The sequence below is a fragment of the Bos grunniens genome, chromosome 22 (assembly GCF_055505025.1).
Source record: "Bos grunniens cultivar Pamir isolate PY7600 chromosome 22, Bosgru_T2T1.0, whole genome shotgun sequence".
NCBI classification, from domain to species: Eukaryota; Metazoa; Chordata; class Mammalia; order Artiodactyla; family Bovidae; genus Bos; species Bos grunniens.
The window spans coordinates 856,387-881,304 of NC_141186.1; the positions used below are offsets into that span (position 1 = coordinate 856,387).

The 24,918-nt window shown below is 40.1% G+C and overlaps 1 protein-coding gene across 6 annotated transcripts in view; it reads left to right on the forward strand.

Moving 5' to 3' along the window:
* VOPP1 (VOPP1 WW domain binding protein) overlaps nucleotides 1–24,918 on the forward strand; it is a 205,702-nt gene that overhangs the window by 56,572 nt on the left and 124,212 nt on the right. For all 6 annotated transcript variants that reach the window (XM_086365538.1, XM_086365540.1, XM_086365543.1 and 3 more), the window contains exon 2: nucleotides 24,086–24,144. In XM_086365538.1, coding sequence (XP_086221664.1) covers nucleotides 24,086–24,144 — 59 coding nt within the window. The remainder of the gene's footprint in view (nucleotides 1–24,085; nucleotides 24,145–24,918) is intronic.

The following is a 24,918-nucleotide window of genomic DNA, read 5'->3' on the forward strand; positions in this document are numbered from 1 at the left end:
GGATATTAACTGGGATTAATTATGTCTTATAATCTCTATGATCCTGGAATTTTCAGGATATTAGTAGATAGTGCTATATCTTTCTGGTTATTTGCTGGCCATTTATGAATTCCTGGTGTGGTGTGGTTTCCTTGTATTAGACACTGGAGGATTTTTTGTTTCTGTTTCTCTGTTGTTTTTTTTTTTCCCCCTTTAGAAAGTTTTTTCCATTCCCTCTGAGCAGTCTCATACTCTTATTGCTAAAAAAAAAAAAAAAAACGAAAAGAAAAAGAAAATAAAGAAAAAAGAACAAGGTTCCTTGGAGATTTCTTCCTGAAAATAATGAATGTGCATAAGCCCAGGGATTAAGTAATTAGCAATTAAGGAACTGATTAAAATTTTGATACAGGAGTTTAAGGAATTATCATTTCAATATATTATTTGGGATCTTGAGATAATTAACTGTCACTCACTCTGTAAATTCTTTTTTTAAAAGTTGTCTGTTTTTAATTGACTTCCCTGGTGGCTCAGATGGTAAAGAATCTGCCGGCAATGCAGGAGTCCTGTGTTTATTCCCTGGGTCAGCAAGATCCTTGGAGAAGGAAATGGCAGCCCACTCCAGTATTCTTGCCTGGAGACTTCCATGGACAGAAGAGCCTGATGGACTATAGTCCATGGGGTTACCAAGAGTTGGAAATGACTGAGCGACTAACACACAACACACAATGGAGGATAATTGCCTTACAGTGTTGTGTTAGTTTCTGCCATACATCAAAATGAAACAGCCTCAGGTATACCTATATCCTGAAACTCCTACCCACATCCCACCCATGTAGGTTGTCACAGAGGACCAGTTTGAGCTCCCTGTGTCACAAGCAAATTCCCACTGGCTATCTGTTTTTCATATAGTAATGTATGATTACATGCTACCCTCTCTTTTGCTCTCTATGTCCACAAGTCTGTATTTTGTGTCTGCATCTCCATTTCTGCCCTGCAGATAGATTCATCAGTACCATCTTTCTAGATTCCATGCTGCTGCTACTGCTAAGTTGCTTGAGTCATGTCCGACTCTGTGCGACGCCATATGCAGCAGCCCACTACGCTCCTCCATACCTGGGATTCTTCAGGCAAGAACACTGGAGTGGGTTGCCATTCCCTTCTCCAATGCATGCATGCTTGCTAAGTCGCTTCAGTTGTGTCCGACTCTATGCGACTCTATGGACAGCAGCCCACGAGGCTCTTATGTCCATAGGATTCTTGAGGCAAGAATACTGGAGTGGGTTGCCATTTCTGTCTCCAATCTAGATTCCTTATATACGCATATGTGATATTTGTTTTTTTTTTTTTTTTTCTGACTTCACTCTGTATAATAGGCATTATATTCATCCACCTTATTAGAACTGACTCAAATGAGTTTCTTTTTATGGCTGAGTACTATTGTATATGTGTACCATGGCTTCTATATCCATTCATCTGTCAATGGACATCTAGGTTGTTTCCATGTCCTAGCTATTGTAAATAGTGGTGCAATGAACATTAGAGTATGTATGTCCTTTTCAATTACGGTTTTCTCAGAGTATATGCCCAGTAGTGAGATTACTCGGAGAAGGCAATGGCACCCCACTCCAGTACTCTTGCCTGGAAAATCCCATGGACGGAGGGGCCTGGTAGGCTGCAGTCCATGGGGTCACTAGGAGTCGGACACGACTGAGCGACTTCACTTTCACTTTTCACTTTCATGAATTGGAGAAGGAAATGGCAACCCACTCCAGTATTCTTGCCTGGAGAATCCCAGGGACAGAGGAGCCTGGTGGGCTGCTGTCTATGGCATCGCACAGAGTCGGATACGACTGAAGCGACTTAGCAGCAGCAGCAGTGAGATTACTGGCACATGGTACTTTTATTCCTAGATTTTTAAGGAATCTTCATGCTGTCTTCCATAGTGGTTGTATCAATTTACATACCCACCAACAGTGCAAGAGGGTTCCTTTTTAGCCACACCGTTTCCAGCATTTACTTTTTATGGATTTGATGATGACTACTCTGACCAGCATGAGTTGATCAGTTCAGTTCAGTCACTCAGTCGTGTCTGACTCTTTGTGACCCCATGAATCACAGAACGCCAGGCCTCCCTGTCCATCACCAACTCCTGGAGTTCACCCAAACTCATGTGCATCGAGTCAGTGATGCCATCCAGCCATCTCATCCTCTGTCGTCCTCTTCTCCTCCTGCCCCCAATCCCTCCCAGCATCAGAGTCTTTTCCAATGAGTCAACTCTTCACATGAGGTGGCCAAAGTACTGGAGTTTCAGCTTTAGCATCATTCATTCCAAAGAAATCCCAGGGCTGATCTCCTTCAGAATGGACTGGTTGGATCTCCTTGCAGTCCAAGGGACTCTTAAGAGTCTTCTCCAACACCACAGTTCAAAAGCATCAATTCTTCGGTGCTCAGCCTTCTTCACAGTCCAACTCTCACATCCATACATGACCACTGGAAAAGCCATAGCCTTGACTAGATGGACCTTTGTTGGCAAAGTAATGTCTCTGCTTTTGAATGTGCTATCTAGGTTGGTCATAACTTTCCTTCCAAGGAGTAAGCATCTTTTAATTTCATGGCTGCAGTCACCATCTGAAGTGATTTTGGAGCCCCCCAAAAATGAACTCTGACACTGTTTCTACTGTTTCCCCATCTATTTCCATGAAGTGATGGGACCAGATGCCATGATCTTTGTTTTCTGAATGTTGAGCTTTAAGCCAACTTTTTCACTCTTCTCTTTCACTGTCATCAAGAGGCTTTTTAGTTCCTCTTCACTTTCTGCCATAAAGGTGGTGTCATCTGCGTATCTGTGTTTATTGATATTTCTCCTGGCGATCTTGATTCCAGCTTCTGCTTCTTCCAGCCCAGTGTTTCTCATGATGTACTCCACATATAAGTTAAATAAGCAGGGTGACAATACACAGCCTTGACATACTCCCTTTCCTATTTGGAGCTAGTCTGTTCTTCCATATCCAGTTCTAACTGTTGCTTCCTTACCTGCATATAGGTTTCTCAAGAGGCAGGTCAGGTGGTCTGATATTCCCATCTCCCATCTCATAGTTGATACTTCATTGTAATTTTGATTTGCATTTCTGTAATAATGAGTGATGTTGAGCATCTTTTCATGTGTTTTTTAACCATCTGCATATCTGCTTTGGAGAAATGTCTGTTTAGGTCTTCCACCCAATTTTTATTGGATTTTTGTTTTTCTGGTATTGAGTTGCATTAGCTGCTTGTATATTATTGAAGTTAGTCTGTTGTGTTTGTTTTATTTGCTATTATTTTCTCCCATTCTTTTTTTTTTTTTTCCTGTGCAAGAAACTATCTTTTATTAGTCATGTACTTTTTTAAAATTTAAATTTATTTATTTTAATTGGAGGCTAATTACAATATTGTATTGGTTTTGCCATACATCAACATGAATCCACCACGGGTGTACATGTGTTCCCCATCCTGAACCCCCCTCCCACCTCCCTCCTCCTACCATCCCTCTGGGTCATCCCAGTGCACCAGCCCCAAGCATCCTGTATCCTGCATCGAACCTGGACTGATGATTCATTTCTTATATGATATTATACATGTTTCAATGCCATTCTAAGGGTTGTCTTTTCACTTTGTTTATAGTTTCCTTTGCTGTGCAAAATGTTTTAAGTTTAATTAGATACTACTTATTTATTTTTGTTTTTATTTATTTTTTAATATATTTTTATTGAAAGATAGTTGCTTTACAGAACTTCGTTGTTTACTGTCAAACCTCATCATGAATCAGCCATAGGTATACATATATCCCCTCCCTTTTGAACCTCCCTCCCATTTCCCTCCCCATCCCACCCCTCTAGGTTGATATAGAGCCCTGTTTGAGTTTCCTGAGCCATGCAGCAAATTTCTGTTGGCTATCTGTTTTACATATGATAATGTAAGTTTCCATATTAATCTTTACATTCATCTCACCCTCTTCCACTCTCCCCATGTCCATAAGTCTATTCTCTATGTCTTTTTCTCCACTGCTGCCCTGAAAATAAATTGTTCACAACCATTTTTCTAGATTCTGTATATGTGCATAAGAATATGGTATTTATCTTCCTCTTTCTGACTCACTTCACTCTATAATAGGTTCTAGGTTCATCCACCTCATCAGAACTGTCTCAAATGTGTTCGTTTTTATGGCTGAGAAATATCCCATTGTGTGTATGTACCACAACTTCTTTATCCATTCATCTGTTGATGGGCATCTGGGTTGCTTCCATGTTCTAGCTATTATAAATAGTGCTGCAATGTACAATGGGAAACACGTGTCTTTTTCAACCCTGGTTTCCTCAGGGTATATGCCTAGGAGTGGGATTGCTGGGTTATATGGTTGGTTTATACCTAGTTTTCTAAGGAATCTCCATACCGTCTTCCATATTGGCTGTATCAAGTTATATTCCCACCAAAAGCACAAGAGCTTTCCCTTTTCTCCACACCCTCTCCAGCATTTATTGTTTGTTGAATTTTTGATGATGGCCATTCTAACTGGCCATCATTCAGAATGTAAGTCATCACTGTAAGGTGATATCTCATTGTGGTTTTGATTTGCATATCTCTAATAATAAGCGATGTTGAGCATCTTTTCATGTGTTTGTTAGCCATCTGTATGTCTTCTTTGGAGAAATGTCGGTTTAGGTCTTTTTCCCATTTTTTGATTTGGTTGGTTGTTTTTCTGGTATTGAGTTGTATGAGCTGCTTGTATATTTTGGAAATGAACCCTTTGTCAGTTGTTTCATTTGCCATTATTTTCTCCCATTCCAAGGGTTGTCTTTTCATATTGCTTAGAGTTTCCTTTGCTGTACAAAAGCTTTTAAGTTTAATCAGGCCCTGCTTTACTTTTGTTTTTATTTCCATTACTCTAGGAGGTGGGTCATAGAAGGATCTTCCTTTGATTTATGTCATCAAGTGTTCTGCCTATGTTTTCCTCTAAGAGTTTTATAGTTTCTCATCCATTTGAGTTTATCTTTGTGTATGATGTTAGGAAGTGTTCTAATTTCATTCTTTTACAGGTTCAGTTCAGTTCAGTCATGCAGTCGTGTCCGACTCTTTGCGGCCCCATGAATTGCAGCATGCCAGGCCTCCCTGTCCATCACCAACTCCCAGAGTTCACTCAAACTCACGTCCATCACCAACTCCCGGAGTTCACTCAAACTCACATCCATTGAGTTGGTGATGCCATCCAGCCATCTCATCCTCTGTCGTCCCCTTCTCCTCCTGCCCCCAATCCCTCCCAGCATCAGAGTCTTTTCCAATGAGTCAACTCTTTACATGAGGTAGCCAAAGTATTTCACTTTCAACTTTAGCATCATTCTTTCCAAAGAACACCCAGGGCTGATCTCCTTTAGAATGGACAGGTTGGATCTCCTTGCAGTCCAAGGGACTCTCAAGAGTCTTCTCCAACACCACAGTTCAAAAGCATCAATTCTTTGGTGCTCGGCTTTCTTCACAGTCCAACTCTCACATCAGTACATGACTACTGGAAAAACCATAGCCTTGACTAGACGGACCTTTGTTGGCAAAATAATGTCTCTGCTTTTGAATATGCTATCTAGGTTGGTCATAACTTTCCTTCCAAGGAGTAAGCGTCTTTTAATTTCATCCCTGAAATCACCATCTGCAGCGATTTTGGAGCCCCCCAAAAAATAAAGTCTGACGCTCTTTCCACTGTTTCCCCATCTATTTCCCACGAAGTGATGGGACCAGATGTAGCTGTCCAGTTTTCCCAGAACCATTTACTGAAGAGGCTGTCTTTGCCCCATTGTATATTCTTGTCTCCTTTGTCAAAAATAAGGTACTCATAGGTGCATAGGTTTATTTCTGGGCTTTCTATCTTGTTCCATTGGTCGATAATTCAGTTTTTGTGCCAGTACCATACTGTCTTGATGACCATAGCTTTGTAGCATAATCTGAAGTCAGGAAGGTTGATTCCTCCAGCTCCATTCTTCTTTCTCAAGACTGCTTTGGCTATTTGGGGGTCTTCTGTGTTTCCGTAAGGATTGTGAAATTTTGTTCTAGTTCTGTGAAAAATGCCATTGGTAATTTTATAGGGATCACATTGAATCTGTAGATTGCATTTGGTAGTACACTCATTTTAACAATATTGATTCTTCCTACCAGGGAACATGGAATATCTCTCCATCTTTTTATGTCGTCTTTGATTTCTTTCATCAATGTCTTTTAATTTTCTGTGTACAGTTCTATTGTCTCCTTCAGTTCATTTCAGTTCAGTTCAGTCGCTCAGTCATGTCCGACATTTTGCGACCCCATGAATCGCAGCACGCCAGGCCTCCCCTGTCCATCACCATCTCCCGGAGTTCACTCAGACTCATGTCCATCGAGTCGGTGATGCCATCCAGCCATCTCATCCTCTGTTGTCCCCTTCTCCTCCTGCGGCCAATCCCTCCCAGCATCAGGGTCTTTTCCAATGAGTCAACTCTTCACATGAGGTGGCCAAAGTACTGGAGTTTCAGCTTTAACATCATTCCTTCCAAAGAAATCCCAGGGCTGATCTCCTCCAGAATGGACTGGTTGGATCTCCTTGCAGTCCAAGGGACTCACAAGAGTCTTCTCCAGCACCACAGTTCAAAAGCATCAATTCTTCAGCACTCAGCTTTCTTCACAGTCCAACTCTCACATCCATACATGACCACTGGAAAAACCATAGCCTTGACTAGACGGACCTTTGTGGGCAAAGTAATGTCTCTGCTTTTCAATATGCTATCTAGGTTGGTCATAACTTTCCTTCCAAGAAGTAAGCGTCTTTTAATTTCATGTCTGCAGTCACCATCTGCAGTGATTTTGGAGCCCAAAAAAATGAAGTCTGACACTGTTTCCACTGTTTCCCCATCTATTTCCCATGAAGTGATGGGACCAGATGCCATGATCTTAGTTTTCTGAATGTTGAGCTTTAAGCCAACTTTTTTCCTCTCCACTTTCACTTTCATCAAGAGGCTTTGTAGTTTTTCTTCACTTTCTGCCATAAGGGTGGTGTCATCTGCATATCTGAGGTTATTGATATTTCTCCCAGCAATCTTGATTCCAGCTTGTGCTTCTTCCATTCCAGCGTTTCTCATGATGTACTCTGCATATAAGTTAAATAAACAAGGCGACAATAAACAACCTTGACATACTCCTTTTCCTATTTGGAACCAGTTTGTTGTTCCATGTCCAGTTCTAACTACTGCTTCCTGACCTGCATATAGGTTTCTCAAGAGGCAGGTCAGGTAGTCTGGTATTCCCATCTCTTTCAGAATTTTCCACAGTTTATTGTGATCCACACAGTCAAAGGCTTTGGCATAGTCAATAAAGCAGAAATAGATGTTTTTCTGGAGCTCTCTTGCTTTTTCGATGATCCAGCATATGTTGGCAAATTGATCTCTGGTTCCTCTGCCTTTTCTAAAACCAGCTTGAACATCAGGAAGTTCACAGTTCACGTATTGCTGAAGCCTGGCTTCGAGAATTTTGAGCATTAGTTTACTAGCGTGTGAGATGAGTGCAATTGTGTTGTAGTTTGAGCATTCTTTGGCATTGCCTTTCTTTGGGATTGGAGTGAAAACTGAGCTTTTCCAGTCCTGTGGCCACTGCTGAGTTTTCCAAATTTGCTGGCATTTTGAGTGCAGCACTTTCACAGCATCATCTTTCAGGATTTGAAATAGCTCAACTGGAATTTCATCACCCCCACTAGCTTTGTTCATAGTGATGCTTCCTAAGGCCCACTTGACTTCACATTCCAGGATGTCTGGCTCTAGGTGAGTGATCACACCATCATTATTATCTTGGTTGTGAAGATCTTTTTTGTGCAGTTCTTCTGTGTATTCTCGTCACCTCTTCTTGATATCTTCTGCTTCTGTTAGGTCCATACCATTTCTGTCCTTTATCAAGCCCATCTTTGCATGAAATGTTCCCTTGGTATCTCTAATTTTCTTGAAGAGATCTCTAGTCTTTCCCATTCTATTGTTTTCCTCTACTTCTTTGCATTGATCGCTGATGAAGGCTTTCTTATCTCTCCTTGCTATTCTTTGGAACTCTACATTCAGATGCTTATATCTTTCCTTTTCTCCTTTGCTTTTCACTTCTCTTCTTTTCACAGCTATTTGTAAGGCCTCACCAGACAGCCATTTTGCTTTTTTGCATTTCTTTTCCATGGGGATGGTCTTGATCCCTGTCTCCTGTACAGTGTCACGAACCTCTGTCCATAGTTCATCAGGCACTCTATCAGATCTAGTCCCTTAAATCTATTTCTCACTTCCACTGTATAATCATAAGGGATTTGATTTAGGTCATACCTGAATGGTCTAGTGGTTTTCCCTACTTTGTCTCCTTAGGTAAGTTTATTCCTAGATATTTAATTCTTTTTGTTGCCATGGTGAGTGGGATTGAATCCTTAATATCTCTTTCTAATTTTTCAGTGTTAGTATATAGAAATTCAAATTATTTCTGTGTATTGATTTTGTATCCTGCAACTTTGTTAAATTCACTGATTAGCTCTAGTAATATTCTGATACTATCTTTAGCGTTTTCTATGTATAGTATCATGTCATCTGCAAACAGTGAGAGCTTTACTTCTTTTCCTATCACGATTCCTTTTATTTCTTTTCTGATTGCTCTAGCTAGGACTTCCAGAACTATGTTGAATAATAGTGGTGAAAGTGTACACCCTTGTCTTGTTCTTGATCTTAGGGGGAATGCTTTCAGTTTCTCGCCATTGAGAATAATGTTTGCTGTAGGCTTATCATATATGGCCTATACTATGTTGAGGTAGGTTCCTTCTATGCCCATTTTTTGAAGGGTTTTTATCATAAATGGGTGCTGAATTTTGTCAAAGGCTTTTTCTGCATCTATTGAGATTATCGCATGGTTTTTATCTTTCGATTTGTTAATATGGTATATCACATTGATTGATTTGCATATGTTGAAGAATCCTTACATTCCTGGAATAAACCCAACCTGATCGTGGTGTATGAGCTTTTTGATGTGTTGCTGAATTCTGTTTGCTAAAATTTTGTTGAGGATTTTTGCATCTATATTCATCAGTGATATTGGCCTGTAGTTTTCTCTTTTTGTGTTGTCTTTGTGTGCTTTTGATATGAGGGTGATGGTGGTCTCATAGAATGAGTTTGGAAGTGTTCCTTCCTCTGTAGTTTTTTGAGAGTTTTAGAAGGATAGGCATTAGCTCTTCTCTAAATGTTTGATAGAATTCTCCTGTGAACCCATCTGGTACTAGGCTTTTGTTTTGGGGGAGGTTTTTTATCACAGCTTCAATTTCAATGCTTATAATTGGTTTGTTCATAATTTCTATTTCTTTCTGGTTCAGTCTTGGAAGATTGAACTTTTCTAAGAATCCATTTCTTCCAGGTTATCCATTTTAATGCCATATCCATAATGGCCTCTTATACTCCCTTGTTTTTCTGCACTGTCTATTGTAACCTCTCCTTTTTCATTTCTAATTTTGTTGATTTGATTCTTCTGTTTTTCTTGTTGAGTCTGGCTAAAGGTTTGTCAATTTTGTTTATCTTCATAAAGAAACAGATTTTAGTTTAATTAATTTTTACTATTGTTTCTTTCATTCCTTTTTCATTTATTTCTGCTCAGATCTTCATGATTTCTTTCCGTCTACTAATTTTTTGTTGTTGTTGTTCTTTTTCCAGTTGTAACAAGGTGTAAAGTTAGGCTGTCTATTTGATGTTTTTCTTGTTTCTTGAGGTAGGATTGTACTGTTATAAACTTCCCTCTTGGAACTGCTTTTGCTGCATCCCATAGGTATTGAGTTGTTGTGATTTAGTTGTCATTTGTTTCTAGAAAGTTTTTTATTTCCCTTTTGATTTCTTCAGTAACCTGCTTGTTATTTAGAAAAATGTTTTTTAATCTGTATGTGTTTGTGTTTCTTACAGTTTTTTTCTTGTAATTGATATCTAGTCTCATAGCATTGTGGTTGAAGAAGATGCTTGATATGATTTCAATTTTCTTAAATTTACTGAGGTTTGATTTGTGACCCAAGATGTGGTCTATCCTGGAGAATGTTCCATGTGCACTTGAGAAGAAGAGGTATTCTTCAGCATTTGGTTGGAATGATGGTCCTAAAGATAGCAGTGAGATCCAACTCGTCTAATGTATCATTTAAGACTTGTGTTTCCTTATTAATTTTCCGTTTTGATGATCTGTCCATGTATGGTTGGGCTGTTAAAGTCTCCAACTATTATTGTGTTACTGTCAATTTCTCCTTTTATGTCTGTTAATGTTTGTCTTGGGTATTGAGGTGCTCCTATGTCGGGTGCATAGATATTACAATTGTTATGTCTTCCTCTTGGATTGATCCCTTGATCATTATGTAGTGTCCTTTTTATCTCTTGTAATATTCTTTATTTTAAGGTTTATTTTTTCTTTTTTTTATTAAAAAAAAATGGGTGTACGTGTGTTCCCCATACTGAACCCCCCTCCCGCCTCCCTCCCTATCCCATCCTTCAGGGTCTGATATGAGAATTGCTACTCCAGCTTTCCTTTGCTTCTCATTTGCATGGAATATATTTTTCCATCCTCTCACTTTCAATCTATACGTGTCTTGAGGTCCGAAGTGGGTTTCTTGTAGCCAACATGTATATGGGTCTTGTTTTTGTATCCATTCAGCCAGTCTATGTCTTTTGGTTGGAGTACTTAATCCATCTACATTTAAAGTAATTATTGATATATATGTTCCTATTGCCATTTTCTTAATTGTATGGGGTTTTTCTTCTCTTGTTATTTCTTGACTATATAAGTCTGTTTAACATTTGTTGTAAAGCTGATTTGGTGGTACTAATTCTCTTCACTTTTGCTTTTTATTTCTTTTTATTTCTTCAACAATTTTGAATGAGATCCTTGCCTGGTATGGTAATCTTGGTTGTAGACTTTTCCCTTTCAGTACTTTAAATATATCCTGCCATTCCCTTCTGACCTGCAGAGCTTCTGCTTAAAGATCAGCTGTTAAGCATATGGGGTTTCCCTTGTATGTTACTTGTTGCTTCTCCCTTGTTGCTTTTAATATTCTTTCTTTATGTTTAGTTTAAACTTTCTTTGTTAGTTTGGTAAGTATGTGTCTTGGTGTGTTTCTCCTTGGGTTTATCCTGTATGGGACTCTTTGTGCCTCTTGACACATTCCAGCTCATTTCTTTCTAAAGATTGCTTTGGATATTTGGGGACTTTGTGTTTCCATACGAATTGTGAAATATTTTATTCTTGTTCTGTGAAAAATGCCATTGGTAATTTTATAGGAATTGCATTTAATTGGTAGATTGCTTTGTGTAATACAGTCTGTTTTTGCAGTGCTGAGTCTTCCAGTCCAGGAACATAGTATCTCTCTCCATCTGTTTATGTTTTCTTTAATTTATTTAATTAGTATCTTACAGTTTTCCATAGACAGCTCTTTTGTCTCCTTAGGTAGGTTTATTTCTTATTGTTGCAGTGGTAAATGGGATTGTTTCTTTAATTTCTCTTTATGATTTTTCACTGTTAGCATATAGGGATGCAAGTGATTTTTGTATATTGATTTTGTATCCTGCAACTTTACTAAATTCACTGATTAGCTCTAGTAATTTTTTTGTGACATGTTTAGGGTTTTCAATGAATAATATCATGTTGTCTACAAATCATGAGAGTTACTTATTTTCCAGAGTGTATTCCTTTTATTTCTTTTTTGTCTGATTGCCATGGCTAGAACTTCCAAAACTATGTTGAATAGTAGTGGTGAGTTTGCACCCTTGTCTTAGTCCTGATCTTAGAAGAAATGTTTTTAAGTTTTTCACCATTGAGAATAATGTTTGCTTTGGGTTTATTGTTCAGTTCAGTTCAGTCGCTCAGTCATGTCCAACTCTTTGTGACCCCATGCACTGCAGCATGCTAGGCTTCCCTGCCGTCAACTCCAAGACCTTACTCACACTCATGTCCATCGAGTTGGTGATGCCATCCAACCATCTCATCCTCTGTTGTCCCTTTTTCTCCCACCTTCAATCTTTCCCAGCATCAAGGTCTTTTCAAATGAGTCAGTTCTGGTATATGATATATGACCTTTATTATGTTAAGGTAATTTCCATCTATGTCCATTTTCTGAAGAGTTGATCATACATGGGTGCTGAATTTTGTCAAAAGCTTTTTATGCATCTGTTGAGTTTTTTGTCTGTTAGCATTTGCTTTATGTATTGAGGTGTTCCTGTGTTGGGTGCATAAATATTTATAATTGGTATGTCTTCTTGGATTAATCCATTGATCATTATGTAGTGTCCTTCTTTATCTCTTATAATAGTCTTTATTTTAAGGTCTATTTTGTCTTATATGAGAATTGCTACTCCAGCTTTCTTTTGATTTCTATTTTCATGGAATATCTTTTTCCATATTCTCACTCTCTAGGTCTGAACTGGGTCTCTTGTAGACAGCATGTATACAGGTCTTCTTTTTGTATCCATTCAACCAGTCTATGTCTTTTGGTTGGAGCATTTAAGTCATTTACATTTAAAGTAATTATTGATATATATGTTCCTATTGGCATTTTATTAATTGTTTTGGATTTGTTTTTGTAGGTCTCTTCCTTCTCTTGTATTTCCTCCATATAGAAGTCCCTCTAACATTTGCTATAAAGCTGGTTTGGTGGTGCTCTTTAACTTGTGCTTGTCTGTAAAGCTTTTGTTTTCTCCCTCAATTTTGAATGAGATCCTTGCTGGATAGAGTATTCTTAGATGTAGATTTTTCCCTTGCAGTACTTAAACTGTGTCCTGCCATTCCCTTCTAGCCTGCAGAGTTTCTGCTGGAAGATCAGTGGTTAATTGTGTGGGGTTTCCCTTGTGTGTTACTTGTTGCTTTTTTGTTACTGCTTTTAATATTTTTTCTTTGTTTTTAATCTTTGTTAGTTTGATTTATGTTTCTCAGCATGTTTCTTCTTGAGTTTATCCTGGATTGGTATCTCTGTGCTTCTTGGACTTGATTGGCTATTTCTTTTCCCATGTTATGAAAGTTTTCGACTATAGTCTGTTCAGAAAATTTCTTAGACTCTTTCATTTTCTCTTCTTTTTCTGGGACCCCTATAATTCGAACGTTGATGCTTTTAATATTATCCCAAAGGTCTCTTGAAACTGTCCTTAGTCCTTTCCATTCTTTTTTCTATATTCTGCTCTTTAACAGTTATTTCCACCATTCTGTCTTCCAGCTCACTTACCTGTTGTTCTGCTTCAGTTAGTCACTCTGCTATTGATTCCTTCTAGAGTATGTTTAATTTCAGTAATTATGTTGTTCATTTATGTGTGTTTGTTCTTTATTTCTTCTATGTCCTTGTTTAGTGTGTTAATTGATTTGTATTTTCTCCATTCTATTTTTGAGGTTTTGTATCATCTTTACTATTGTCACTCTGAATTCTTTTTCAGATAATTTGCCTATTTCCTCTTTGTTTATTTGGCCTTCTGAGTTTTTACCTTTTTCCTTAATTTGCAGAGTATTTCTCTATCTTAATTCATTTTTCCTAACTTACTTTCCCCAGGCTCTAGGGTCACAGTTACTCCTTTTGGTCTCTACCCTTAGTGGCTGGATTTGGTTCAGTGCTTTGTGTAGGCTTCATGTTGGGAGGGACTTGTGCCTGTGTTCTGGTGGGAAGAGTTGTGTTTTTTTCCCTCTGGTGGGTAGGGCTATGAGGTAGCATGTTTTGGGGTATCTGTGGGAAGCCTGTCTGCTGTTTTTGTCTTGTTGTTTGGGTGAGACATCCTGTACTGGGTGCTGCTAACAGTTAGATGGTGTCAGGTCTTGGACACAGGTGGAGGCTTCGTGGGAGTTCTCAGTAGTTAACACTCCCTGGTGTCAGGAGTTCTCTGCAGTCTAGTATCCTGAACTCAGTTTCCCCAGCCCAAAGGCTCTAACCCAACCTCTGGCAGGGAACCAAGATCCTACAAGTCATTTGTTATGGCATTAAAGAAGATTAAAACAAACACACAAAAACAAAAATAAACAAAAAACAAACCCTAAACAAAAGATAAACGGACAATCAGCCAATAATAACAAAACCAAAGGAACACACACAAACACACACAACACCAAAATAGTCCAAAGAAAACAAAGTACAAGACAGTGACCTGGCAGGCAAAGAAAGCTAAGAATGGTATCAACCAACTAAAAACAAAACTAACTAAAACACAACCCAGAAAACAAGACCAAAGGAGATTACCAACTAGGGAATAGAGCAAAGAAAGCCAAACAAACTAACAAACATGGTGAAACAGAGAAAAGGAAGAAAACAAAAGAAAAATAGAACTATATAGAAAAATGCATATATACACATGTTGTTCTTTTCCTGCTGTAGTTATTCTTTTACATATATACAAGTATATAGCATGTATAAATATATATCAGTTCATTTGCTCAGTTGTGTTTGCAACCCCACAGACTGCAGCATGCCAGGCTTCCTTGCCATCACCAACTCCCAGAGCTTACTCACACTCATGTCCATTGAGTTGGTGATGCCATCCAACCATCTCATCCTCTGTCGTCCCCTTCTCCTCCCACCTTCAGTCTTTCCCAGCATCAGGGTCTTTTCCAGTGAGTCAGTTCTTCGCATCAGGTGGCCAAAGTAGTTGAGTTTCAGCTTCAGCCTCAGTCCTTCCAATGAATATTCAGAACTGATTTCCTTTAGGATGGACTGCTTGGATCTCCTTGCAGTCCAAGGGACTCTCAAGAGTCTTCTCCAACACTGCAGTTCAAGAGCATCAATTCTTCAGCATTCAGCTTTCTTTATGGTCCAACTCTCACATCCATACATGACTACTGGAAAAACCATAGCTTTGACTAGACGAATCTTTGTCAGCAAAGTACTGTCTCTGCTTTTTAATATGCTGTCTAGGTTGGTCATAGCTTTTCTCCAAGGAACAAGTGTCTTTTAATTTCATGGCTGCAGTCACCATCTGCAGTGATTTTGGAGCCCAAGAAAATAGTCTGTCACTATTTCCATCATTTGCCATCTATTTGCTATGACGTGATGGGACCAGATGACATGGTCTTAGTTTTTTTGACTGTAGAGTTTTAAGCCAGCTTTTTCACTCTCCTCTTTCATCTTCACAAGAGGCTGTTTAGTTTCTCTTTGCTTTCTGCCACATGATGTCATCTGCATATCTGAGGTTTTTGATATTTCTCCTGGAAATCTTAATTCCAGCTTGCACTTCATCCAGCCTGGCATTTTGCGTGATGTACTTTGCATATAAGCTAATAAATATATAAACAACATATATGGAAACATACATATAAAAATATAACATTTATATATATATAGCATATATATAAACATCTATAAAAGAATAACTACAGCAGGAAAAGAACAATATGAGAAACACAATTTAAAAAGGAAAATGAAAATACCCCACAGAAACCCCAAAACCCAACATAGAGTTAGAATTATGTAATGGAAATAAAAAGTGTGATTTTAAAAAAAAGTTTCTCAGCAGGTTAAACAGAGTTAATAATAAAAAAAAGAAATAGCAACTACAAGAACCCAAAAAATAGAAGAGAAAACATTCAGAACAATTCCAAATATAAGCATAATAATAAATATTTTTGTTGGATCTCAGCTGTCAGTATCCTTTTCAGCACTGTGAGTCACAGCCCACTTCTGCATCCATAGGAGGCCCTCCAGTACTGGGCTGGTCTCTGGACCTTCCATGGGGACAGCTTATACTCTAATCTTGCCCTACTCCTATGTGTTTTTGCCTTCACTGTCTACCCCTGCTACAGCTAGGGCATTTTCTTTTGTGAGAACACTCATTGTCCTTTTTATATATTCCATAGATACAGAGTCCCCCTAGATTGTATGGATTTGATCTATAGCTTGTACAGCTGGTGGGGAGGTTTTCAATCGTCTTCCTTCGCCACACTGCCCCTGGGGTTTAACTGTGGTTTTATCTCAACTTCTGCGTGTCGGTCATCTGCAGGAGTTGGAGGACCATGCGTGGAAGTGGCACAGCTGCTTGGATTGTGGGGACCCTGGAAGCACCAGGTACACAGGGGTGCTGGTGGCCACAGGAGCAGGAGATAGCACTATTAGGGTTTTTTCTAGCCTCTGGCAGCTCTGCCCCAGTGAGGATCAAGTGTTGCCTTTGTAAATTTTTTATCAGACTTCAACAGGGCCTCTCCGTACCTTCTGCCTCTGTCTCTGGTGCTAAGCACAAGACCAGCCAGTGTCTCAGAGGCTCTCTCCATGAGACTGTGGATGCCCTAGCTAACTGGGCTGAAGCTAACTGGGTTGAACTGAATGCAGCCTCAAGGCATGTTGATGAAAGTAAAAGAAGCACCAGGTTCCAGCACAGAATGGAGAGAGTCATCAGGCTGATTTTCTTGGGGACCCCCTGCCACCGTCTCACAGCAGATTGTGTACTTATTGGTCCATAACAGACCACCTAAAGTTATTACCACAATAAGTGAAACAAGGGTACTTACTTTCCAGGTGGGATTAGTTGTTAGTGAAGCCCTCATTTGCCAGTTTGCTATTCAGAGATCCCAATGCAGCCTCCACTGAACAGAAGGAGGAGGATAGAATTTAGATAAACTCCTCAGTGCTTTGAATCCCTTAGAGCTTGCTCTTGACCACCATGTGTCCAAAGTCACAGGTCAGTTCTCTCAAAGTTGATCAGTATTGTGGTACTGATCTTTGAACTTGATCAGTATTTTGGTACTGATTCCTTGAATTTGGAACAGAAAAAGGATGTTCAATTTTATCAAACAGTGGCATCATGATTCTTCCTATACAGTGGAGATAGATGTAGAATAATTTCTGTCAATATGAGGATTATCATTTGAGATTACCAAGGATTTGTTCTTTGGGGCCTGTTCTTGGCTCACTATGGTTAACAATATTTAGGAGGGCTTAACTACATTTTTAATATCATAGTCCTTGAATGACAGACCGCTAGGATGCTTTCCTGAGTACAGACAATTACAAGCCTTTCCAGTTTAAATCAAGATTCTCTCACTTGGATTGTGCCTGACAGTAAATGTTTTCTTGCATTCCTGCAGGTTCTACTTTGTCAGTAGTTTATAAATTGAATGTTGCTACTCTCCACTCTCTCTTCAGGAAATAGATAGGTCTACTCTAGTGCTTCCGTGAGCTCAGTGAAGGCCCACTGTTTGCCCAGAACATGGTGGAGCATCCTGGCTGTCGAGGACACCATCAGTGACAGCAAGTAGCTGGCTGATCTCTCCTAACAAATGTATTTTCTGTTTCAGTAGGTGGTCAGTTTTTAAGAAGTCATGGTAATATCTTTATAGAATGGGTTGAGCTACTTTTGGAGGTAGACATAAAACCCTGAAGTAGTTCCCCGCCCCCCCCCCCCCCCCTTGTTTACTTTTCAAACTCTTTTTGGAAAGGGGCTTATTCTTTTAAGGAGATTTTAGAAAATTGCATACCACAGTTTTCCAAAATGTATTTATGTATTTAGAATCTTTATTTTCAGGACATTTTGCTTTTTCTTAAGTGATAAATGATCACAGTGAAAATAAGCCTTAGAAGTCATTTGTTCCAGAGAATTAAGAAAGCTGGCTTCAGGATGCATATTTCCAAATAGAGTGCTAACTAGCTGTGGGATTCCTGGAGCCATTCCCTGGTCTGGCCAGGCATTTTGAGGTATTCAGTCTCAATTAGTTCATCAAGCTCTCTCATGCATCCCTCAGGGATGAGAGTCCATCCTACTTTAGAAGAGGATGCTGAGAGCCAGGCCAACTGACATCGTGGTTGGTGAGTGGCCGTCAGAATTGGAATACAGTTCTCTAGGTGTTAATCCATCCTTCCTCTATGGGTGGATTCATCCTGGCCCCGGTGCAGTGGAGCCTGGCACAGTGCCTTCTTCCTACTTTTTGCCATGCTGCCATCTGCCTGTCTATGGGGTTGCCTCTGACAGCCCAGCACTGTTGGGGAGCATTCTGGAAAGCACCCTCACTTTACAAATGCCCATTTTGACCACATCTGCAACGCTTGAGCTATCTGGAAACACCCTGAATTTTGGTGTTTATGCTGATTTGGAAACTGGAATCAGTAGGCTAACTGTGGCTCTGCTGGTAGACTTTCACTTGGTAGAACCTGGCTCTCCATCCTGGGAGGGTTCCAGCAGAAATCTCCCTCTGCGCTTCCTCCCTGGAGAGCCTAATCTCCATTTTTACTGCTGGGTCTCTCAGGTGCTTGTGCAAAGTGACTTTAACACTGGTGCTCAGTTAACCAGCTTTTACTGGAGGAGAGACTCAACAGTGGAAAGGATCAGGATTCTCCAGTCCTCATTGAGTTTTACAGTTAATGAAACTGTCTTACAATTAATGAAACATGACTTGTGTTCTTCATATTATTCAGCTGTAAAATGATATAATGATGTGTTAACTTTTGTGAGGTACCATATATATGTGTTGTTGCTCTATTGATAAAAGCTGTTGTGAAAGTCCGGCATCCAAAAGTAGTGAAGAAATTGCCTGGATATTAGCAAATTTCAAGAATTTAAATGTTAGATAGCTAGCTCAATTTAACAGAGATTTTTCTCTTCTGTCTCAGGAAATATAACTGCAACATTTTCTTAGAGAATATTTTATAAAGGAACAAAGTGGGTTACTATTTAAAAAATAGATCTTATGTGAGTGGCTTTAGTGATAAGTGATGAAAGGTCATCGCCAAAATAGTCAACAAACACCAATGGATTTAGTAGACACCCAGCAAATGCTGAGAAGAGACTAGGGATGGTCTGAGCAAGAGTGGGCAGAAAAGGGCGACCTTGGTATCTTTGGGCAGCAGGAAGGGAGGGCATTTTTGTAAGTCTCTTGTGTTAATCCCACCTCCCTCTGTGTGGTTGCTCTCAACAAAGTGGTAGCTTGTGTAGGAGGAGCTCCATCATGGAACTCAGGGAATTTCGTCAAGCTTTCCCAAGTGGAATTTTTTTTTTTTTTGAAAGTATTTCTTCTTTTTTTAATTTTATTTTATTTTTAAACTTTACAATATTGTATTGGTTTTGCTAAATATCGAAATGAATCTGCCACAGGTATACATGTGTTCCCCATCCTGAACCCTTCTCCCTCCTCCCTCCCCATACCATCCCTCTGGGTCGTCCCAGTGCACCAGCCCCAAGCATCCAGTATCGTGCATCGAACCTGGATTGGCGACTCGTTCCATATATGATATTATGGAAAGTGGATTTTTAAAAAATCCTTTTTGACTTTACTTTTTTCTTTTCTTTTTGTTTCAAATATGCTTTATTTTTAAAAGAAACTGGAAACAACCTAGTGTGTTACTCACTAAGCTGTGTCCAACTCTTTGCGACCCCATGGACTGTAGCCCACCAGGCTCCTCTGTCCATGGAGTTCTCCAGGCAACAATACTGGAGTGAGTTGCTATTTCCTTCTCCGGGGATCTTCCCAACACATGGATTGAACCTGGGTCACCCACATTGCGGGCAGATTCCTTACCATCTGAGCCACCAGGGAAGCCATGGAAACAACCTAAATGTTTGTTAATAATTGATGGATAAGCAACTGTATAACATCCATACACAGGGAAACATTACTCAATGCAAAAAGGAATAATATATTGATATTCCCAACAACAGTAAATAATCTCAAAACAATTATGCTTACTGATAGATGGTAAAAAAAAAAAAAAAAAACACCTCATACTGTATTACATTCATATAAAATTCTAGAAAATTCAAACTAATGTATTATGAAATGAAATAAATCAATAGTTGCATCTGGATAGGAAGGACAAGAAGAGATCATTAAGGGGTGTAAGAAAATTTTTGTGGGTAATGATATGTTCATTACCTTAATTTTGTGATATTATAGGTGCACATCAGATCAGATCAGATCAGTCGCTCAGTCGTGTCTGACTCTTTGCGACCCCATGAATTGCAGCACGCCAGGCCTCCCTGTCCATCACCAACTCCCGGAGTTCACTCAGACTCACGTCCATTGAGTCAGTGATGCCATCCAGCCATCTCATCCTCTGTCGTCCCCTTCTCCTCTTGCCCCCAACCCCTCCCAGCATCAGAGTCTTTTCCAATGAGTCAGCTCTTCGCATGAGATGGTCAAAGTACTGGAGTTTCAGCTTTAGCATCATTCCTTCCAAAGAAATCCCAGGGCTGATCTCCTTCACAATGGACTGGTTGGATCTCCTTGCAGTCCAAGAGACTCTCAAGAGCCTTCTCCAACACCACAGTTCAAAAGCATCAATTCTTTGGCACTCAGCCTTCTTCACAGTCCAACTCTCACATCCATACATGACCACAGGAAAAACCATAGCCTTGACTAGATGAACCTTTGTTGGCAAAGTAATGTCTCTGCTTTTGAACATATATTAAAATGCATCATATTGTACAATTTAAGCGTTGTGTTGTTTAGTCACTAAGTTGTGCCTGACAGTTTTGCGACCCCACTGACTATAGCCTGCTAGCCTCCTCTGTCCATGAGATTCTCCAGGCAAGAATACTGGAGTGGGTTGCCATTTCCTTCTCCAGACTTTGTTTTTTGAATATGAAAAACATTTACATGATTCGAAATCAACCTATATAAAACAGTATACGTGGGGACTTTCTTGATGGTCCAATGGTTAAGACTCCGTACTTCTACTACAGGGGGCACAAGTTTGATCCCTGGTCAGGGAACTAAGATCCTGCATGCCACGCAGTGTGGCCAAAAAAAAAAAGTATACTCACAGAATCCTCATTCCCACCCCAGCCTCTGCCACTCCTCTGCCACCTCCCCTACAGGACAAGTATTCTCATTACTTTTCACTATACCTTTCCTGTGGTTCTTTTTGTAAAAAAATTAACCAAATGTACAAGTTTCCTTTTCCATTAAAATTAGTGTGCTACATGTGCCCTTCTTAATATTGCTTTTTCACAGCACTGCATTGTAGAAATCATTTCATTCATGTTCTGAGAAACTTCATCCTTGTTGGCTGCTTAGTCCTCCATTGTATGGACATGCTGTTCTCTATCTGATCAGCCTGATATGAGTATGTATTTACATTGTTTCCAGAATTTCTTTATTAGAAATAATGCCACAGTACATAACCTTGTGCATGTGGTGTTCCATCTTTGTGGAGAGGGAATCCGTGAAAGAGAAATGGAACCATAGTTTTGCAGAGATTGCTCTTCCTTCCCAACAGCCACATGTGGGAGTGTCTGAGAGTTGTGCTGTCTCACAATTCAAGTTGTTATTTAACCTGCGGTAGCTCTGAAGCTCATGCTCCCATGGGTTCTGCTAGACATGGGTGTGCATCTTCCTACCACCCACGCTGCTGCTAAGTTCAGAGGAGGCCCAAACTAGGAACCTGCCTTCCCAAGCTTCTCACCTGCTGATGGTGGAACTGGGAGCAGATCTAATATCAGTCTGTCCTCCAGTCATACAACAACATGGGGACATGGGAGGTGGGCAAAGGAAGTTCTTCAGGGTAATGTTGATTAATCTAGGAGAAACCACGCTGTAAAGAAATGTGGTTTTGAGCAAGACACCTGTGAGGGGTCCCAGTGTTTAATCTGTAAAATGGCATTCCTCATATTGACATACCAAGAAAAAAATCCTAAAAGGCAACAATGATACTATTTTTGTTGTTACCTTAAGAGTTAGGAGATGTGGTGCTTGGGTCCAAAAATGTGGCTGCTTTGAATATGAGGTCTTCAGGTAAAGGGCTGTCCCACAGCAGACACCGAGGACAGCATCTCATGCCCTGACTGCTGAGGCACTGCTGGCCCTTGCTCCTGGGTCCGTGGGTCTGAGTCTCCAGTGAGATGCCCATGTGGGTGACCAGAGCAGCAATAAGCGGGGGCTTGGACTTGGCTCTGGTGTCCCGAGTTTTAGGACTGGCATTAGGGACACCATTTCTTGACTGTGTGTGGATCTTGAGTGTCAAATTCCAAGAAAGTGTGTCTGTCTCTAGTGGTGATGGAGAATGAAGAAGAGACATTGGAAATGCCACCTGGAAATGAGACCTGGTTTCTCAGTTTATCATAGAAGTCTCTTGTGAAATGAATTGAAACTTAGGGTACAGACCTGGAATTGCTCTTCCTTGACAAAATAAATTGATTTCTTTAGCTGTCTGAACTTCGTTTCTTGAATTGGACAAGAGCTAACCTAGTCTAAATTAAATTCATTTTCCATTAATAAAGCTGGGTCATTTCAGGCTGCCCCAATGTGCTTCTGAGTGTCTTAAAGCATATATATATATATTTAAAATCCAGTGTTTCACGCTCTCTTCATAACTCATTGAATTTAGCCAGCCTAACACATAACATTCATACTCACCTCTCCCTTGGCGTTCTGCTGTAGATTTGGGGTGTGTTTCTGACCTTCTACAGCTATCAGGCAGACTGAGGTAGAAGGGCATCAGCATACACCCTGGGAAACGGGGGTGAACAACACAGTTGGTCCCTGCCTTACCCAAAGAAAGCTTTGTTTTCACTGTGCCTTTTCCTGCTGGTACTTTTGCATTGTAATATTTTGAAGGTGTTATTTACATATGGGAGCCAATGAACTGGGTCATGAAGGTAGGAAGTTGTGTATTTTTTTAAAATAATGGCATGAGTGGAGTAATTTTAGAAAAGCCTTGCTCAACTCGGTCAGAGCATTTCTGCTTGGGGCTCTTACTTGCAGTTGGTGCCACTGGCTTCCTGTCACTTGTCAGGTGTTTGAGATACTGAACCCCCTAGGGTGGTATCATATCTGCTCAGCCCTGCCATCTGGAAGATTCAGCCTCAACTTCCTTGGAAAGCACAGAGAAGTCCCTCCTTGTCCCCCTCTTCCATCTTTCTCATCCCTGGGAATGAACGAGGGCAGGACCCCCACTGATTGTATCAGATCACTTCTGTCTCACAGAGTCTGGAAGGCATAGGTGTCCACTGGGCAATATGCCTTTTGGAATACTGTAGACCCTTGGAAGGAAAGTTATGACCAACCTAGATGGCATATAAAAAGCAGAGATATTACTTTGCCAACAAAGGTCCGTCTAGTCAAGGCTATGTTTTTTCCAGTGGTCATGTGTGGATGTGAGAGTTGGACTGTGAAGAAGGCTGAGCACCGAAGAATTGATGCTTTTAAACTGTAGTGCTGGAGAAGACTCTTGTGAGTCCCTTGGACTGCAAGGAGATCCAACCATTCCATCCTAAAGGAGACGAGTCCTTGGTGTTCATTGGAAGGACATGCTGAGGCTGAAACTCCAATACTTTAGCCGCCTCATGTGAAGAGTTGACTCATTGGAAAAGACTCTGATGCTGGGAGGGATTGGGGGCAGGAGGAGAAGGGGACAACAGAGGATGAGATGGCTGGATGGCATCACTGACTCGATGGACGTGAGTCTGAGTGAACTCCGGGAGTTGGTGATGGACAGGGAGGCCTGGTGTGCTGCGATTCATGGGGTTGCAAAGAGTCGGACACGACTGAGTGACTGAAGTGAACTGAACTGAGACCCTTGAACAATATGGGTTTGAACTGCATGGCTCTTCTTATACGTGATTTTTTTTTTTTTTCAATAGTAAATACAACAACAGTACATGATCTGTGGAGCCATGGTAATGGAGGGCTGACCTATAAGTTCTACGTGAATTTTCAACTGTGTGGAGGGTGGGTGCTCCGAACCACCATGTTGTTCGAGAGTCATTATATCCTGAAATATAAAGATCTAGAAATGTTAAAATTCTGGGAGATGTGTTTCAAAAACAAAAATTAGGGAGAATCTGTGTAATTATTTCTAGCATCTTTAGATATTTGAAGTATCATACCATGTGAATTTTTAAAAATGGATTGTTTTAAATTTGCATTTTAATGAAGTATTCATCCCCTTGTACTTAGAAAAGCTACAAAAATGATAGGGAAAGAGATGTTTTCTTCTCTTTCAAAAATTTTGAAGAAATAAAAAGTCACGTAGCACGTAAATCTCCCTCTGGTTCATTGTCCCGCCAATGTGTGCTTCTCACACTTTAAGCTGCTTTCACTCATCCTTCCTTGTTTTTTTGCGTGAGATCTTCTCAACAGTATGCAAATGAGTTTTCACTGACAAACCTTTTCTTCCTTTTATTTCCAGTGCACAGAGGCCAAAAAACATTGCTGGTATTTTGAAGGACTCTATCCCACTTATTATATGTAAGTATTTGCACTTATCTGTGATCACATCTTTCTCTGAGAATTATTTCTTTCATAGATCACAGGAGTGGTTATGAGATGGGGCAAACCCAGCCTTGGGAGGCCTCTAGCCCTGGTTTCACTTGCCTGTGCCCCTGAATGAGCAGGCAGCCTCCCTAAGGATTCAGACCAGCTGCTCTAAGGACAGTGTAGAATCCTGAGTGCTCTGTTCTGTGAGGCATGTTAGCCTGTATGTGATTGGTGAGGGCAGAATGTCTAAACAAGGCCAACATTATATTGATTTATACAAATCTTCCTAGTCAAAGGGAGCAGAGGTGGTAGGAAAGTATTTTGTATTTGAATAGGGCAGGAAAAAGTACTTAGCTCTGCTGTGAGTGTGAGAGAAAGAGAAGGAGAGGTGAGAGTGATCACAAAGGTCACCTGGCCCTGGCACCTCTCTAGGCAGGTGCAGTCAGCCTTGCATGTCTGCAGGGTACGCCTCTTCCTGTGCCCTCAGCCCCTGCCAGTATTGCTTTTATTAAAGCATTGCTGTATTTGTTTTGCTGTATTTTAAATATCTGCTATGGAAGCCACTAGCTCCACTGACACACCTAGATTAACTGTCTAGATTATCAATTAATATTTTTTATTATGTTTTGAAGTTCCGTAAGTTTCAAGTGGAATGCGTCAAAGCAATTTTTCCCCAAAAACCCTTGTATTGAATTTTGTTAAACATGAAAAATTTTAGTAATGCATATAATTGTTATAGCAGAAACTATTTTCTTTTTGTATATG